The sequence below is a fragment of the Vulpes vulpes genome, chromosome 9, assembly GCF_048418805.1.
Source record: "Vulpes vulpes isolate BD-2025 chromosome 9, VulVul3, whole genome shotgun sequence".
NCBI lineage: Eukaryota > Metazoa > Chordata > Mammalia > Carnivora > Canidae > Vulpes > Vulpes vulpes.
In genome coordinates, this window is record NC_132788.1 from 9,160,560 (window position 1) to 9,179,297 (window position 18,738).

Genomic DNA, 18,738 nt, shown 5'->3' on the forward strand with positions numbered 1-18,738 from the left:
TTTTTATAAAAACCACATGAAGTAGTTAGATGCTAATATAATAAATATAAAGTCTCCAAAAATAACAAGAATTACAGTGAAGCGATGAAGTCATTTATTTGTTTTTAAGATTTTATTTATTTATTTGACAGAAGGAACCACAAACTAGGGGAGTGGGAGAGGGAGAAGCAGGTTCCCCGCTGAGCAGGGATCCTGACACCATGTGGGGCTCAATCCCTAGACTCTGGGATCATGACCTGAGCCAAAGGCAGACTCTTAACCAACTGAGCCACCTAGGTTCCCCTGATGAAATCATTTAAATAGAAAAAAAAAAAAAAAAAAAAAAAAGACAGGGTTTCCGACTATTACTATCATTATTTTAAGTTTTATGTTTTAGCTAACGCAATAGGGTAAGAAAATGAAGTCATTGGTATAAATACTAAAATGAGATACAACATTATATGCCCTACAATTATATACATAAAAACCAAAGTAAAGGGATCCCTGGGTGGCGCAGCGGTTTGGCGCCTGCCTTTGGCCGAGGGCGCGATCCTGGAGGCCTGGGATCGAATCCCACGTCAGGCTCCCAGTGCATGGAGACTGCTTCTCCTTCTACTTCTCTCTGTGTGTGACTATCGTAGATTAAAAAACAAACAAACAAACAAACATCTGAAAGGTATAGACCTATATGAAGAAAACTATAAAATCCTATTAAAGGAAATTAAATAAGATAAAAATAAACAGATATATAAGGCACCCTCAGTTAAGAAAACATAGTAATCTAAAAATGTCAATTTTTCTGAAATTATTGTATAAGTGTGGTGCACTTGCAAACTGTCATACCATGGAAACCGGATGAAGTAGTTACATAGGAACTTACATGATAGAATAAATATTTGAGTCAAGCCAAGAAAAATATATAAAGAAAGTAGGTGGGAGAAAGATTTAATAGATATAAATATTTTAAAAGCAATACAGATGTTAAAAGGCAATGTAGAAAAATAAATTCGACACATATGACAAAGGGTTAATGCATCTGATATACAAAGATTCCAGGCTATTAATAACATGCGACAAATAACCCCAAAGAAAACAGACCTAGACAGGCAGCTTAGGGAAAAGAAAATGGAAATGTCTAATAAACATATGGACGCATAGGAATTAAAACATCAGTGAGACTCTCCTCGTTAGATTGGCGAACACAATTTCATATATGAAAAGGCAGCATGAGAGAAGATTCAGAGAGAGACATCCTTGCTGGTGTGAATTCCTAAAGCCTTTTCAGAAAAGATCTGGCAATAATCTAGAAATTTTAAGATACACTTACCGATTAACCTAACATACATTTTTGGAACCTATCCCATGAAATTAAAATAATATGTATCTTATAGAAACTCTAACACTTTCAATGGCTCCCCATTTCCCTCAGAGTAAAAGCCAAGTTCTTACAGTGTTCGAGGGGCCTGAAATGATCAGCCTTTCTCTCCTTTTCCCTAGCTCAACTCTCTCTGGCCACACCTTCCTCTTTGCTGTTTCTTGACTGCATCAGGCACACTCCAAGCCTAGAAACTCGGTTCTGGCTCTTGTCTCTGCTAGCATGTTCTCTGTCCAGACATCCTCGAGTGAACTAACCATCTTTTTAAGACCCTTGCTCCCTGTTCCCTTCTCAATGAGACCTGCTTTGATCAAGCTACTTAAAATAACAACTACAGCTCCTTACTCTGCCCCCATATCCCCAACCCCTAATTCTAGTTCTATTTTTATTCATGTCCTTACCAATCCCTAACATACTAAATTACTCCCTAACATAACTAACTAATTAATTAATTAATAAAGCATTTCTTTTCTTATTCATTGCCTGTCTTCTCCCCAAAAAATATATATCATCAGCACAAGGATTTTGTCTCTTTTGTCTCTTGTTTTTTCTTGAGTAGTTGAGATATATAAGACATTAATAAATATTTATTGGTTAGATACCGACAAGTACAAAAGTTTTTATTGGAGCTTTTTTTTTTTTGGTAGTAAAATACAACAAAAATGAAGATTCCTAAACCTGAAAATAACATGATTGTCTATTCAGCTGAATGGCTGCGCAGATTATGGCAAATCCATACTTTTGGAATAGTATGTAGCTATTTATTTCTAATTTGGATGGATGAGTGTAGTTTTATTGGTAAATAAAAACATCAAGTTCAGATTAATATATTATGATCCCGTTTTTATATAAATTGAAGTAATAAAAATCTTTGACTTGTGTGTAAAGTTTGGAGCAAATTTTGGGAAAGGCATGGAATACTATACCCCAATCCTACATCCCAGGCTTAGTTAGGGTTCCACCCAGGTCCCTTTAGCTCCTTCTTTTACCATTTTTTGGTAACTTCAGAGGAAATACAAATAATAGAGCCAACAAATCAAGACCTTAGAGTAAGTGTATTTCACACTGTCACAGTTTATGAGATAGTATTGCTTCTAGACAATTAGCCAGGAAATTTAGAAATTTAAAAGTGAAGTTTTCAAATTAAAAAATAAAGGAAGGCAAAACAATGGAATATTTATGAATAAATTTAACAAAAAGTGAGTCTTACATGCTGAAACTACAAAACATTGCTAAGAAAAACTAAAGATCAGGGATACCTGGGTGGCTTAGATGGTTAAGCCTCTGCCTATGGCTCAGGTCATGATCCTAGGGTCCAGAGATTGAACCCAGCATCTGGCTCCCTGCTCAGCAGAGAGTCTGCTTCTCCCTCTCCTTCAGCCCCTCCCCTCAACTTATGTTCTCTCTCTCTCAAACAAATAAATAAAATAATCTTTAAAAAAATTAAAGATAAAAAAATTAAACATCAAAATAAATAGAAACATTCCACGTTCATGGATTGGAAACTCAATATTTTTAAGATAGCAATTCTCCCCTAATTGATCTACAGATTCAGTGAAATTCTTATCAAAATCCCAGCAAGGTTTTTTTCCAGAAACTGAGAAGTTGATACAAAAATTTGTGTGAAAATACGAAAGACATAGAATAGCCAAGATAGTCTTGAGGAACAGAATTGGAGGATTTATACTTCCTGATTTCAAGCCTTATTATAAAGCTACATTAATGAAGACCATTACAGCAGTGGCATAAAAATGGATACATAGATCAATGGACTAGAATGACAGTGAAAAAATAAACCCTTGTATTATTGGTCAATTGACTTTCAAAGTGCCAAGGCAATTCCATGAGAAAAGTCTTGTCAACAAATGGTGCTAGGACATTTAAATATCCACATACAGAAAGATTAATTTATACCCTCACCTCACACCTAGACAAAAAAACAACTTAAAAGGGATCAAATATCTAAATATAAGAGCAGAGCCAAATTCAGGGGTGTATATCTTATGTAGTCACATAAGTCCCTGTACTTGGTTTAATGCTCTGCTTTCACTGTTATGAAATTCATAATGATTTTTGACCAAAGGTTCCCCCACTTTCTTTTTCACTGGGCCCCACAGATTATGTAGCATCCTGTGTATGAGAGAAAATGAAAAAGCTTTTCAAAGAATAGATAGAAAATATTTATGACTGGGTTAGATTAAAAGGTAGCTACACCACTAAAAGCATGATCCATAAAAGAATAAATTGATAAATTGGAATTTAAAACATTTTAAATCCTTTATTCTTCAAAAGACACCATTAAGAAAATAAAAGACTAGTCTCAGAGTGGGAGAAAATATTAGCCAATCATATTTCTAATGAATGACTCCTACACAGATATGTAAAGAAGTCCTACAACTCAATGGATAAACAACCCAATTAGATGATTGGCTAATGATTTGAATAGCCATTTCTTCAAAAAGAAGTCAGACGTGCAAGACCACATACTATATGATTCCATCTACATGAAACGTCCAGAAAAAGCAAATCTACAGAGATAGAAAGTAGACTAGTAGTTGCCTGGGTTGGAGGATAGGAATAGGAATTGACTACAAACAATCATGAGCAACTCTGAGGTAATGAAATGTTCTAAAGTTGGATAGTGATGATGGTTGCAGAATTCTATAAATTTGCTAAAAACCATTGAATCATACACTTAAAAAAAAGTGAATTTTATGGTATGTATATTACATCTCATTAAATGAAGCGCCAGGACACCTGCACCCTAATGTTTATAGCAGCAATGTCCACAATAGCTGAACTGTGGAAGGAGCCTCGGTGTCCATCGAAAGATGAATGGATAAAGAAGATGTGGTCTATACATACAATGGAATATTACTCAGCCATTAGAAATGACAAATACCAACCATTTGCCTCAACGTGGATGGAACTGGAGGGTATTATGCTGAGTGAAGTAAGTCAATCGGAGAAGGACAAACATTATATGGTTTCACTCATATGGGGAATATAAAAAAATAGTTGAAGGGATTATAGGGGAAAGGAGAGAAAATGAGTGGGAAAAATCAGAGCGGGAGAGTACATGAGAGACTCCTAATTCTGGGAAACGAACAAGGGGTGGTGGAAGGGGAAGAGGGGGGGAGGATGGTGTGACTGGGTGATGGGCACTGAGGGGGGCACTTGGCGGGATGAGCACTGGGTGTTATTCTATATATTGGCAAATTGAACACCAATAAAAAATAAATTTATAAAAAAAAGAAACAAAAAAAGTTTTTAAAAAAGTAGGAATGTTAATAGCTGAATAGACTCAGTTGAAGAAAAAGTTAATTAGCTACATTTTTTTCTGGAATGTAAGAAAAAAATGCGGAAACTATGAAAAAATAACTATTGCATAATCTGATGTTTTGACATTCTGCCAATGGGAATCTTAGAAGGAGAGGAGAAAGAATGAGAACAACAACAAAAAATGAAATAAAAAGAGGAAAAACAATTTCCAGAATGAAAGCTAGAACTTTTTCAAAAATTGTGTTTGAAATCTAGTTAGTTAACATATGTTGGTTTCAGGTGTAGAATTTGGTGATTCAGCACATCCATACAACACCCAGTGCTTGGGACGTCTTGGTGGCCTTTGGCTCAGGTCGTGATCCTGGGGTCCTGGTATCGAGTCCCAGATCGGGCTCCCCATAGGGAGCCTACTTCTCCCTCTGCCTATGTCTCTCATGAAAAAAATAAATAATTTTTTTTAAAGAGTATATATTGGATAGAAAATAAAATTCAGCAATATGTATTTTTTATTGACCAAAAATTAGTATATGATATTTCAGTTTCAGGTATACAACGTAATAATTCGATATTTGTATATACTAAAAACTCACCACAATAAGTTTAGTTACTATTCATTACCATGCAATTGTCCCCTCACCCATTTTGTCCACCCTGAACCCCCCTAAATAACCACAACTCTGCTCTCTGTATTTACGAAAAGGCTTTTTTGGTTGTTTCTTGGTTTTGTTTTTTAGATTCCACATATAAGTGAAATCCTATGGTATTTGTCTTTTTCTATCTGATTTATTTTATTTCACATGATACCCTCAAGGTCCCTCCACATTGTCACAAATGGCAATACTTCCTTCTTTTTCATGGCTGAGTAGTATTACATTATATATCATATATATCACACATATCATATTTTATATATATATATCACATCTTCTTTATCCATTAATCTATCAATAAACTCTTAGGTTTTTCCTATATCTTGGCTTTTGTAAATAATTCTGCAATAAACATAGGAGTGAATATATCTTTTCAAATTAGTATTTTTATATTCTTCAGATAAATACCCAGAGGCAGAATTGTTGGATTGCATATATGGTAGCTCAATTTTTAATTTTTTGAGGAACCTCCGTACTCTTTTCCATAGTGACTGCACCAGTTTGGATTCCCACCAGTAGTGCGCGAGTGTTCCTTTTTCTCCACATCCTCAGCAATGTTTACTTCCTGTCTTTTTGGTAATAGCCATTCTGACAGGCGTGAGGTGATATCTCATTGAGGTTTGGATTTGCATTTCCCTGATAATTAGTGATGCTGAGCATCTTTTCATGAATTTGTTGGCCATTTGTACATAATTTTGGAAAAATGTCTATTAATAGATCCTCTGACAATTTTTAAATCAGATTGGGTTTTTGCTATTGAGTTGAGTTCTTTATGCATTTTAGATATATGATTTGCAAATATTTTCTCCCATTCAGTGGGTTGCCTTTTCATTTCGTTGATTGATGGCTTCCTTTGCTGTGCAGAAGCTTTTTCATTTGATGTATTTCACTTGTATATTTTTACTTTTGTTGCCTTTGCTTTTGAATCAAACACAAAAATTCAACGTCAAGACCAGTATCAAGGAGCTTATCACTTGTGTTTTCTTCTAGGGATTAAATGGTTTCAGGTCTTACATTCAAGACTTTAATCCACTTGAGTTAATTTTTGTGCACACTATATTCTATTTGTAAGGGACATAGAAAAAATAAAACAGCTCAAGAAGACTAAAATTAAAGGGATTGGAAAAGACACAATAAACAAATGCAAAGTAAAGAGTGCTTTGTAGCAAAACTAAAATCACAACCAAATAGAAATTAGCATTGAAAGCATTACAAACAATGCAGGTTACTTCACACTGATAAAATGTGTATTTCACCAAACTGTATAGTAGAAATCATGATCTGTAATAAAATATCTTTAAATACTGAGGGGTTGTATTTTACAGCTATGTAGTGGCAGAGCTAGTCTTCAGAACACCATTCCACAAACTTCCTACCTACCCCCTGAGCTCCTATCCTCCCTCCTGGCCAGCACTGAGTAGCATTATTAATCATTACATTATATTACCCTTTAAAGATGGAGAAATTTCAAAATCACATGTATTAGGCCACAAGAAAAATAAAATAGACTATGAAATGAAAAAAAAATCTGAAGGAACACATTTTCTAACAACATATAAGATCAGAACAACCAGGACAAAGAAAGACTTCCTTCAATCTTTTTCACTGAGAAATTTTCAAACTCCTTCCAAGCAATTTTTAGTTTAAAAAGTAAAATAGAAATTATAGATGAGTAACAAATAAACTCTAATGAAAACATACAAAACCACAGATATACACAAAGTGACACAGAGATAAATATTCGTGACTTAAAATGCACTTATTAGAAAACAAGGAACATTGAAAAGTAAATTAAGTTTTAAACCAAAGTATTAAGAAAAGAAGTCAAGGCAATCCCCCCAAGGAAATTGAAGACAAAAGTGAGGAAAGAAAAAAAATACAAAAATATAATAAAGAAAAGTAGGATTTAATTAAATCTCAAACAAAAAATAAAAATAATGGATCAATACAACCAATAGGTGATTCTCTGAAGAGAACAAAAGGCAAAATTTGATCAAGAGAACAAAAGAAAAGACATAAATGAATGATGCTAGGAATAAGGAAAAGGATGTGTCTGCAGTTAAAGAAAAGATTAAAACTTTACCAAAAAAATCCTTGTATAATTTTCTACCAATAAATATGACAATCTAGGAAAAATCATTACTTTTAGGAAAATATGAATCATCAAAACTGAGAGTCAACGTGAAAACTAAATAAAACTAAAAGTAATAGAAATGTATAATGTACTTCGAGATTTACCCTAGTCCTGCCCTGACCCCCACACTCCCACAATATCAATTGCAAACAGTTTTACAAACAATTTTCAGCAGTCCTTCAAAGAATAGAAAATGTCCATATTAAATAAATCATTCCAGTACATTTTTTAAAAAATTTCAAATCACCCCAAATCATTATGAGTACCATATTTCTGTTATAAATATGAGATAAATGAAAATCCTCAATAATTAGCAAACCAAATTCAACAAACCATTAAAAGGATCATATACCACATGGGATTTATTACAGAGATACAGGGTGGTTCAATTTCAATTTCAGCAAATCAATCAACATGATACACACAATAAAATAAGGGATACAAGTCATATGATTATCTCAACAGATGCAGAAAAAGTATTAGACAAAACTCAACATCCATTTATGATAAAAACTCTCACCAAATGGGTTTAGAGGGATAATATATGAACATAATAAAGGGCATAAATGACAAACCCACAGCTAACATCATGCTCACCAGTGAAAAGCTCTCAGTTTTTCTCTAAGATCATGAACAAGGTAAGGATGCACCCTATCTTGCCACTTATGTTCAACATAGTATTGGAAATCCTAACTATAGTGTCAGACAAGAAAAATAAATAAAAAGCATCTGAATTGGTAAAGAAGTAAAACTATCATTGTTTACAGATGACATGATACTACTATATATAGAAAACCATGAAGACTCCATTAAAAAAACTATTAGATCTAATAAATTCAGGGAAATTGCAGGATGGAAAATTAATATACAGAAATCTGTTGCATTATCTATACACTAATAAGAAGCTAACAGAGAGAGAAATTAAGAAAATGGCCCCTTTTACAACTGCACAAAAAATAATGAAATGCCTAAGAATAAATTTAGCTAAGGAGTTGAAAAACCTCTACTCTGAAAACTATAAGGTATCGATGAAAGAAATTAAAGATGACACAAATAAATGAACAGATATACTATAGTCATGGATTAAAAAAATTAATGTTAAAATTTCCATACCACCCAAAGCAGTATACAGATCCAACATAATTCCTATCAAAATACCAACAACATTCTTCACAGAATTAAAACAATCCAAAAATTTGTATGGAACCACAAAAGACCCCAAGCAGCCAGAGCAATCTTGAGAAAGAAAAACAAAGCTGGAGGCATCATGATCCCAGATTTCATAATATACTACAAAACTACGATAATGAAAACAGTATGATACTGTCACAAAAATAAACACAAAGATCAATGGAACAGAATAGACAGCCCGAAAATAAACCCACACTTACATAGTCAAGTAACCTATGACAAAAGGAGCAAGAAGATACAAAGGGGAAAACACAGTCTCTTAATAAATGGTGCTAGGAAAACTGGACAGCTACATGCAAAAGAATGAAACTGGATACTATCTTACACCATACACAAAAATAAACTCAAAATGGGTTAAAGATCTAAAAAAGACTCCTGAAAAAATAGGTAGCAAACTGTTAGACATTAGTCTTAACAATATTTTTTTTAAATAGGCTCCATGCCCAACATGGGGCTTGAACTCATGACCCTGAGATCAAGAGTCACATGCTCTACCAACTGAACCAACCAGGTGCCCCAAATGGTCTTAATGATATATATATATATATTTTGGATCTATCCCTTTAGGCATGGGCAACAAAAGCAAAACTAAACAATTGGGAATACCTCAAACTAAAAGGTACAGTGAAAGAAACCATCTACAAAACAAAAAGGCGGGCAGCCCCGGTGGCTCAGTGGTTTATTATTTTTTTTATTTATGTATTTTTTTATTGGAGTTCAATTTGCCAACATATAGCATAACACCCAGTGCTCATCCCATCAAGTGCTCCTTTCAGTGCCCATCACCCAGTTACCCCCACCCCCCGCCCACCTCCCTTTCCACCACCCCTTGTTCGTTTCCCAGAGTTAGGAGTCTCTCCTGTTCTGTCTCCCTCTCTGATATTTCCCACTCATTTTCTCTCCTTTCCTCTTTATTCCCTTTCACTGTTTTTTATATTCCCCAAATGAATGAGACCATATAATGTTTGCACCGTCTTCAGTCCAGGGTATGATTCTGGAGACCCAGGATTGAGTCCCACGTCGGGCTCCCTGCATGGAGCCTGCTTCTCCCTCTGCCTGTGTCTCTGCCTCTCTCTGTGTCTCTCATGAATAAATAAATAAAATCTTAAAAAAAAAACAACACAAAAAGGCAACCTGTTGAAAGGGAGAAGATAATTGCAAATGATATATTCCATAAGGGGTTAGTATCTAAAACATAAAGAACTCCTATAACAAAACATGTTCAACATAGTATTGGAATACTACTAAAAAAAAAAAAAAAGCAAGCAATCAACCAGATTTAAAAATGGACAGAGGACCTGAGTAGGTATTTTCCCAAAGAATACATACAATGGCCAGCAGACATAGGAGAAAATGCTCAAAATCACTAATCATCAGGGAAGTGCAAATCCAAACCACGAGACATCACCTCACACCTGTCAGAATGACTAGAATCAAAAAGACAAGAAATAATAAGTGTTGACGAGGATATAGAAAAAAAGGAACACTTATGCACTGTTGAAGGGAATGTAAATTAGTCCGGCCACTATAGAAACTAGTACGGAGGGATCCCTGGGTGGCGCAGTGTTTTGGCGCCTGCCTTTGGCCCAGGGTGCGATCCTGGAGACCGGAGATCGAATCCCACGTCGGGCTCCCGGTGCATGGAGCCTGCTTCTCCCTCTGCCTGTGTCTCTGCCTCTCTCTCTCTCTCTCTCTCTGTGTGTGTGTGACTATCATAAATAAATAAAAATTTATAAAAAAAAAAAAAGAAACTAGTACGGAGGTTCCTCAAAAAATTAAAAATAGAAATACAGTATAACTCAGCAATTTCACTTCTGGATATTTATCTGAAGAAAATAAAAACACTAATTCAAAAAGATATGTGCACCCTGTGTTCATTGCAGCATTGTTTACAATAGCCAAGATAGGAAAACAATGTAAGTTTCCATCAATAGAGGAATGAATAAGGAAGATTTGGTCTGTATATTATATAATGGAATATTACTCAGCCTTAAAAATCTTAAAAAGAAGGAAATCTAGTTATTTACAATAATATGGATGGACCTAGAGGATATTATGTTAAGTAAAATAAGTCAGAGAAATACCATATGATTTCACTTACATGTGGAATCTAAAAAGTAAACAAATTAATAAACGAAATAAAACAGAAACAGACTCATAAATACAGGAAACAAACTGATGATTGCCAAATATGAGATAGGTGGGGGAATGGGCAAAACAGGTGAAGGGGATTAAGAGGTACAAACTTCCCATTATAAAATAAATAAGCCAAGGGGATGTAAAGTACAGAACAAAGAACATAGTCAATAATATTGTAATAATCCTATATGGTGACAGATGGTAACCAATTTAATATGGTGATGATTTCATAATGTATATACATGTCAAATCACTATGTTGTACACCTGAAACTAATATATATGCCAACTATACTTCAATTAAAACAAGAAACAAAAGCCCATAAACAAAAAAATACAACAAAAGACATCAACTCACAAATTCAAGAAACTCTGGAAACTCCAAAAGGATAAATGCAAAACAAAACCAAAAAATTTTAAATATTTAAGAAACAAATACATCTAGTCTTATTATAGCACAAATGCTATGAGAAAAATCTTAAAAGCATTCAGAGATAAACCTCATGAACCACAATCAAACCTCAAGCAATAAACTTTGAAAAATGAGAGTTAATCAACTAGTCAATCCATGACTGTAAGTTCCCGGTATGGTGGGGCAGGATTGAAAAAAACTTCAATCCCCCCCAACTTCCACAAGCAATATAGCCTTTTCTTGGAAAACTGTAAAAGTTGAAAAAAAGCACTTAAAAATGTTATTAAAGAGATGAAACTATGGGAAGGCTTTACCAGGCAAAAGTCAAGTGAAAGAAGAAACCAGAGAGGTAAGCAAGCACAGAGCCATTTTTGACTTGAGGCATTTACTGATCCTTGGGAATCAGAACCTCTTGTTTGACAACTTTAATGGGTGAGGGGAACAGAAATGAAGTCTAGAGTCCACACAAAGTGGAGGTTCCAGCGGGAGTCCCAGCCACTACCATGACACCTTCCTAGTGAGAATGGAGTGGAGGGGGGCAGCTCTGGCCTGGAACCACCTGGCTTCCCCCAGGTGCCCTCAGACCCTGACCTGTGTTAAAGAGTGCACAGAGGCACCTGGATGTGGCAAACTGAAACTGTTTCCACTGGAGTCCTCGATTTTACCTACAAATAATTTCCCCAATACAATGCTAGTACACAAAGATGCCAAGCAAAATAATCTTTTTGAACAGAAAAAAAACCCTTCCCTTTTCTTTGTGGAAAAGGAAAAATGCTAACTTTATAGTGAAGGGGCCTGGCAAACACCACCTTAATTAAATAATCAAGGTCAACTTCCCTGCTGATGGTCAGGTTGACATATAACCCCTCATGTAATGCGATGAGGAGGGCACTTCACCTCTGTGGTATGCTCTCACAAGATCCATAAGTGCATTCTAATCATGAGAAAACCATCAAGATGAACCCGAATTAAAAATCAGTCCACAAAATGCCTGACCAGTACTCTTCCAACTGTCAAAGTCACGAAAGACGAGAAGAGACTGAGAATCTGTCACACAACCAGAAGTGAATAAGTGACAGGATGGCTAGATGCAATGTGGAGTCCTGGATGGGACTGTGGAACAGTGTACTGATGTATACTAATGGAAAATGTGTGTTAGTGGGAAAACTGATGAAAAAAAAGTCTAGAATTTCTTTCACCAATATTGGTGATGTTACCAGTATTGGTTTTTCAGTTTTGAAAAATACACCACAATCATCTAAGAGGATAATGTCACAGGAAATGAATCTGGGTGTGCAGGGCACAGAAACTTCTGTACTGTCTTTGCAATTTTTCTGTAAATATAAAATTACTCCAATACTAAACAAAAAATAAAACAAAAATAAATTCTATCTAGCATCTAATCTAATATCTATTCTCTTCAAATTTTAAAAGTTTATTAGAAAAATTTGTGAGTGAGAACCAGCAAAAACAACCAAAAACAGGGTCACAAACACTTGCTATGTTGAAAGTTTCAGGTGCCAAAATAAAATTTCTTTAATCTGTTAAGTCTTTTAGAAAGCCTTTTTATAAAAGAAGCCTACAGCAAATATCATCCATAATTCTGCACTGATAAAAACTTTCCTTTTGGGATTAGGATCAAGACGGAATCATTATTATCAGTAGTTGTGTTTGCCGTATACAAAGTACATAGCCCATGTAGTAAGCCAAGAAAAAGGAATAATAAGTAGAAGGATTAGATCAGAAGAAACAAAATTGTCATCGTGTATACATTATGTAAATCCACATTTGTACATATATATCTCCATAGAAGTCATTAGAATTCAAAGGAGTTTGGCAAAGTTTCCATTTATCCTTTATCTTAGTAACGAGGAGCTAGAAAATCAAATTTAAATTATGTAGATTTGATAGCATAAAGAAATCCAAGTACCTATGAATAAATCTAGCAGAAGTATAAGGCCTCTAGGGAGGGAAATATAAATTTTATTAGAAAAGATTTTTTAATTAATAATATTCCATAGTAATGAGATAGAAGACACAGTGTTATGAAGATATCAATTCTCTTCAAATTGATCTATACATTCAATGCAATCCTAAAACACTCCCGGCCAGATGTTGACAAGCTGATTTGGAGATGCAAAGGGCCAAGCCACTTGGGGAGGAAAGAAGACAAGATTTACTTCAACAGATATCAAGAGCTCATCTGAAGCCGTGGTCACTGTGACATCGTGGTGTTCGGGGCGTTAGGAGAGGCTCACACAGGCCAGTGGCGGAGGAGAGAGCGCGTGAAACAGGCCCTGCGTGTAGGACCCCTGGGCCAGTGCACCAAGGGGGAAAGGATGGTTTAACGAATTAAAGCTTCCTCAGAAAAAAATAGATAAGAAAAAAATTAGAGCCTTCAAACTGTAGATCAGATGGGAAGCAATTCAGTCTCAATAAGACTGGGTATTTGGGGGAAAGAAAACATTCACCCAGATTAAGCTTGTGTAAGGTGGAGGTTGGGAGTCCATCAGGAGTGAAACGGGCTGTAAAACCACACGGGCAGGTAAAAAAGCCAGTAAAGCAACACAAAATCCAAACTGCAGACAGAATTAAGCTGGAAGAGTAACCCAGAGGGTGAAGGAAACATCCCCACAGCACTCACAATCACACAAAAAGCTCAATAAATACAGCAAGAGCCTAAAGATGGGATGGGAAAGAAGAAGAAAGAAAGAAAGAAGAAAGAAAGAAAGAAAGAAAGAAAGAAAGAAAGAAAGAGAAAGTGGTTTACAGTAAATCTGCAAAGCCATAGAAACAAATTAAGATCCCTTACCCACCCCCCACCAAATAAACATAATCAACTTTTTGAAAACATAAAAATAACAAGAAATGCAGAAAAGTACTAAAAAATTAAATGATTGACGTGGAAGAAACGATTGAGACAACCATCCCGAGCAGAAAGTCAACAATGGAAAGAGATGAGTATGTAGGGCACAGACACCAGCTCTGAAGGAAGCATAATTTTGCCCCAGGATTGAGAAAGAAAATGTTTCTTTTGTGATGCAAGAGAAGGGACTCCAGTGCAGTGAAGGTAGACTTGAATCTGCCATCTTAAGAACACGAGAGCTGCGGTGAAGGACCATGCGTGGAATATCCATCAGTAGCTTTTCTGCATCGCTTCAATTAATTAGAACAACAGAGGAAGCATCAATATCATAAAAAGCCCACACTCTAAACTTTAAGCTCTAATAAGATCAAGTTACCATGAACACAGTTCTAAGACAAGGAGAGTATATTTTTAATTTTCAGAATATTTAGCAAATTCTCCCTTCTTATTAAAGAAGCGACGATCGTGTCAACTGAAAACACTGGCAGTAAATGAACCAGGAATTCATTGAAGAGGCAAATGGCCAAGAAACCAGAAACATTGTCCAACATCCCATGGGATCCAGAAAATGCACATTAAAACAAGACGCAACTCTTTATCTACCATCTTTGGAAAGTTTGGGTGCGGGGAGATGGCTTATCCCATTTGATATTGTTAAGAGAACACACTGATTCAGCTACTTAGAAAAGCAATCGAGCAGGATGTATAAACAAGTAAATATTAGTAACCTTTGCCTCCCCGATTCTACTTGTTTTGGTTGCTGACATGAGACAAATACTTGTAAATGTGCACAAATATAAGGAAATCGATGATTCATAATCATAGTTTCTTGACAAAGTGAACAACTGAAGATGACCTAAATGTCCGTCAATGGACACTGCAGGATGATTTAAAAATTGTGGTGTATCTATTCTATGGAAAAGCATGAGGCTCTTAAAAAGAATGAAGTAGACATATATTAAGGTGATCTCTAGAATTTTCACTATTAAAATAAGAGAAAATGAAAAATGTAAAATAGCATATACAATATAATCCCATTTATTAAAAAACAAAAAAAAAAAGAAGCCAAGGCACAAAGTGCTTATTTAGGGAAATAAGCTACACCTATAAATGCACAGAAAAAGATCTGAAAGTTTATGCCGGAAACACTTAATAGGACCCAGGTTAGAAGTGGTGGCGGGATAGGTGGTAAACAGGATGTTTTTCCCTCTATATAATTTCCATTTTGTTTAAAATTTGCTGAGCAAAAAACAAAAAACAAAAAAACAAAAAAAACAAAAAAACCAATTTGCTGAGCAAGAATATATAATGTATTTCTTTTCTATTAAACAATAAATTGATCAAAATAGTAAGTAATATTATCTCTGACCCATTACTAGAGAACTAGATAGATTTTCCACCCCCTTCCTTTTTTTTTTTTTTTTTTTTTTTTTTGTCAGAGCCATAACCCCTTCCAGAACAACAACAAAAAATCATAGTAAAGATAAAAATCCTGAGCCTGCACTACATACTTTGGTGGTCGGGAGCCTTTCTCTTTTCTTTACTTCCTGTGGTCAAGATGATGAGGAAAAACCCAGACCCCCAGCCAGAGAGAGAAGCAGGGCCCGAGCCGGTGATGGAGGCCCATTCACAGGACAGGTGTTGAGACCACAGCACCCAGCGTTTGAGCAGAAGTCAGGTGTGTTTACTCTGCATGGCACATTATCTCAATGTGACCTTTTCTGAAGTGACTCACGAAGGTAGAGGAGGCCTGAGGGAAAGGAGAAAGTTCAGAGGTCGGGAGGAGGAGACAACAAATCCCTCTGGCAAGCCTCAGAGAGGAGAGGGACTGCAGACGGGCCTCCAGCTGAGCAGCGTTGCAAAACCAGAAGGTCGTGCGTGTGGTGTGGTCGTGAGCTGACCCCTGGTTTCCTCATGACCTCTTCCAGCACTTTATTATACCGCAAGCCAGCATTCTTGTAGACCGGGTCTAAAGTCCAGATTTTGTTTTAGGGTCTCAACTTTGGACTCTTTAGAAAGACAGTGAAGCAGCCCCCGGCCAGAGAGAGGGAGGGATGAGAGGGAAAGAGATCAAGACTGACCTGGAACTGAGGTCTCTTTCCCCATCGGCCATGTTTCCACTCTGGGCCCCCCTGGGCCCCCTCCTGGGCGCCCTCCTGGGCCTCAAGTATGGCCTCCGAACCCTGCTTTGGGGCGGCCTGGTTCACGGTGGCTGCTAAGCCCGGAGCAGGAAGTCTGTGAATTGACTCATGCAGACAGAGCTCCGCCCAAGTTGGGAAAAGAGAAGTGAAAGTATCTCTCTTTTGCTGGGCAGATAGGGTTTCCTTCCTGCAGCTCCTCCATGGTTCTCAGGCCCCAAGACTGTGACAGCAGGCGTGGAGGGCGAGGAGGGACTCCTCAGGGCCTGGAGAGGCCGGGGCCAGTCCCTGGGGTGCACTTGTTGGACACAGAAACATCTGTGTGTCCTCAAGTGCTCCTGCCCTTCTGTCTAAAAGGGCTTCTGAGTGTAATGGGGTGGGCAGCGGGGAGCTCAGTGTTTGTCCCTTCCCCTGGCTGACATGGCTGGGGGGCGAAAGGAGGGAGAGTCGGAAGGTTCTCGTCTTCTCCCTTCCTGTGGGAGAGCCTGCACTGGGTAAGGTCCCAGCGTGGGAACACGGGGCTGCAGGGAGCCCAAACGCTCAGCATCGTACGCCTGGGGAAATGTTCTTACTGTTCCTAGAACTCCGCCGCAGGGAAGAGAGAAGTCTGCAAGGCCACAGCCAAGGGGGTGACGTTGGTTAACATCTCCAGCACATGAGTTTAAGGTACCCTGACCCCAGGGATGATGAGACACCCGAAAAGGAGTCCCGGGAATGCTGAGCGGGGCAGGCTTCCTCCCTTGGATGGAGAAGGAGGCTGGAACCGAGATGACCGGGAAGCAAATGGGCAGGTGAGCCCAGTGGGGAGGGTGACCTCGGCCTCCCAGTCCTGTCTGTCCATGGATTTCTCACTGGGATTCCGAGTGCTCATTCCACAAAGCTTGACTTAGTTATACTTGAAACTGCAGGGAAAGGAGGTTTCCACCCTCTTTCCTTAGATATCCTGTCTTTCCCCACAAAGGCGCCAACATCAGCCTGGCGAGGATTCCAGGATGCTGATAAGGACATCCTTACCCATGGGGTGCGGGTCTCTCTGCCTCTCTCTCCCTCCCTCTCAGGACTAGAAGGACTAGTAAGCTGAGCCACTGTTGGGCACAGCTGTCCTCTGCTCCTGGCCTCCATGGGACATGTGGCCCAGACAAGGCCCGACACAGATGATACCGGCCTTTTCTAGTGTCCCCTGCCTCTCTCCTTCTCTGTCCCTGGGCAGCAGCCTGAGCCAGGCCACCACCGTGTTGGATGCTGTCATAAACGTGCCAGCTCTTCAGTGGGTCTGCATAGGGTTGCTGAGATGGGCAGCTGGCGGGGTGGGGGCACCCGCGGGTGGCCCTTGTGGGGTTGGCCGTGTCACCTTTGGCTTCTCCTGGCCTGAAGGAGGGACGGAGCCATTCCTATGGGGCCAGAGGAAGCTGGGCGAGCCCCACGCCTGCAGGAGCAGCTGTGGTTCCTGAGAAATCTGGAGGTCTCTTGAAGAAAGTGAAGTTTCTGTGATCCAGAAAATGCCAGGCCCACCAGCTTAGCAAAGAGACAGAACCAGCCTGAGAAGTAGATTGAACTCCTGAAAATTCCACTGGCCTGATTTGCAGGAAACAAGGAAGCGCCTGGGGCAGTTTTTGCAGCTGCAAGGAATAGTAGTAACACCAGGGTCCACTGTCCCTGTCCTGGAAGGAGCCCAAGTGCTGGACCTGGAGGCCTGGAGGTGGGAGAGGCCACACTGAGGAGGGACCACCAGGCAAAGGACCCACCCATGGGACGGGCTCTGTGAGTGTCCCCAGGAGCAGCTTCTGATCAGACTTTCATAGCGGGGCTGTCTCCAATCTGGGAACCCCTGTGGGGACCAGAGGTTTGTCCCTGGGAACTCAAGGGCAAGAAGCAGCAGCAGCTGAGCAGCAACAGTGGCCACTGGGGCAGGGGGATCAAGAGCCTTGGCACCTCTGTGGATGTAGAAATGGAAGGGGAGGGACGCCTGGGTGGCTCAGGGGTTGAGCATCTGCCTTTAGCTCAGGGTCCTGCAGGGCTGCAGGGAGCCTGCTTCTCCCTCTGCCTATGTCTCTGCCTCTCTGTGTGTCTCTCATGAATAAATATCTTTTTAAAAGAAAAGATTTAAAGGTATTATTTAAAATAATATCTTTTTAAAAAGACAGAAGAAAGAAAGAAAGAGAAACAGGGAGAGCTGGGGCCTGGCACCTAAGTGGGAATACTCGGGCCCTGCTCCAGTGTCCCAGGAGGGGACATCCATCAGTGGGGCTCACCTGGACCGCCTGCCCTTCCCTCCTTTCTGGGGAGACTCTTTAGTGGAAGTGGTGGGTCTGCCGCTTGTTTGGGTCTCCCTGGGTTCATCACACCTGGAGAGGCCAGGGCTCTGTAGGCTTTTCCAAGGTCAGGTGCACAGGGACAGGAGCTTGGGGAGCTGTGGGAGGCTGGGGGTGTGTGTGATTGATTGGAGCACCCTGAGGCTGTGTAGATAAGCCCAATTTAGGGGTTTGGTTTAGGGATCCCATTTTTTTTTTTTTTTTTTTTTTTTTTTTGCTACACACTAAGCTATGATGCCTAATATCTGTTTTTCAGGAAAA

The 18,738-nt window shown here is 38.6% G+C and overlaps 1 protein-coding gene across 37 annotated transcripts in view; it reads right to left on the minus strand.

The window, feature by feature from the left end:
* SP100 (SP100 nuclear antigen) overlaps positions 1-16,389 on the minus strand; it is a 98,682-nt gene extending 82,293 nt beyond the window's left edge. For 36 of the 37 annotated variants that reach the window (XM_072719225.1, XM_072719231.1, XM_072719219.1 and 33 more), the window contains exon 1: positions 16,109-16,389. In XM_072719225.1, coding sequence (XP_072575326.1) covers positions 16,109-16,140 — 32 coding nt within the window. In that variant the 5' untranslated portion in view covers positions 16,141-16,389. Of the gene's footprint in view, positions 1-15,538 lie in introns of all 37 variants that reach the window. The other variant, XM_072719224.1, reaches the window with a different exon arrangement.
* Positions 16,390-18,738: the final 2,349 nt, after the last annotated feature.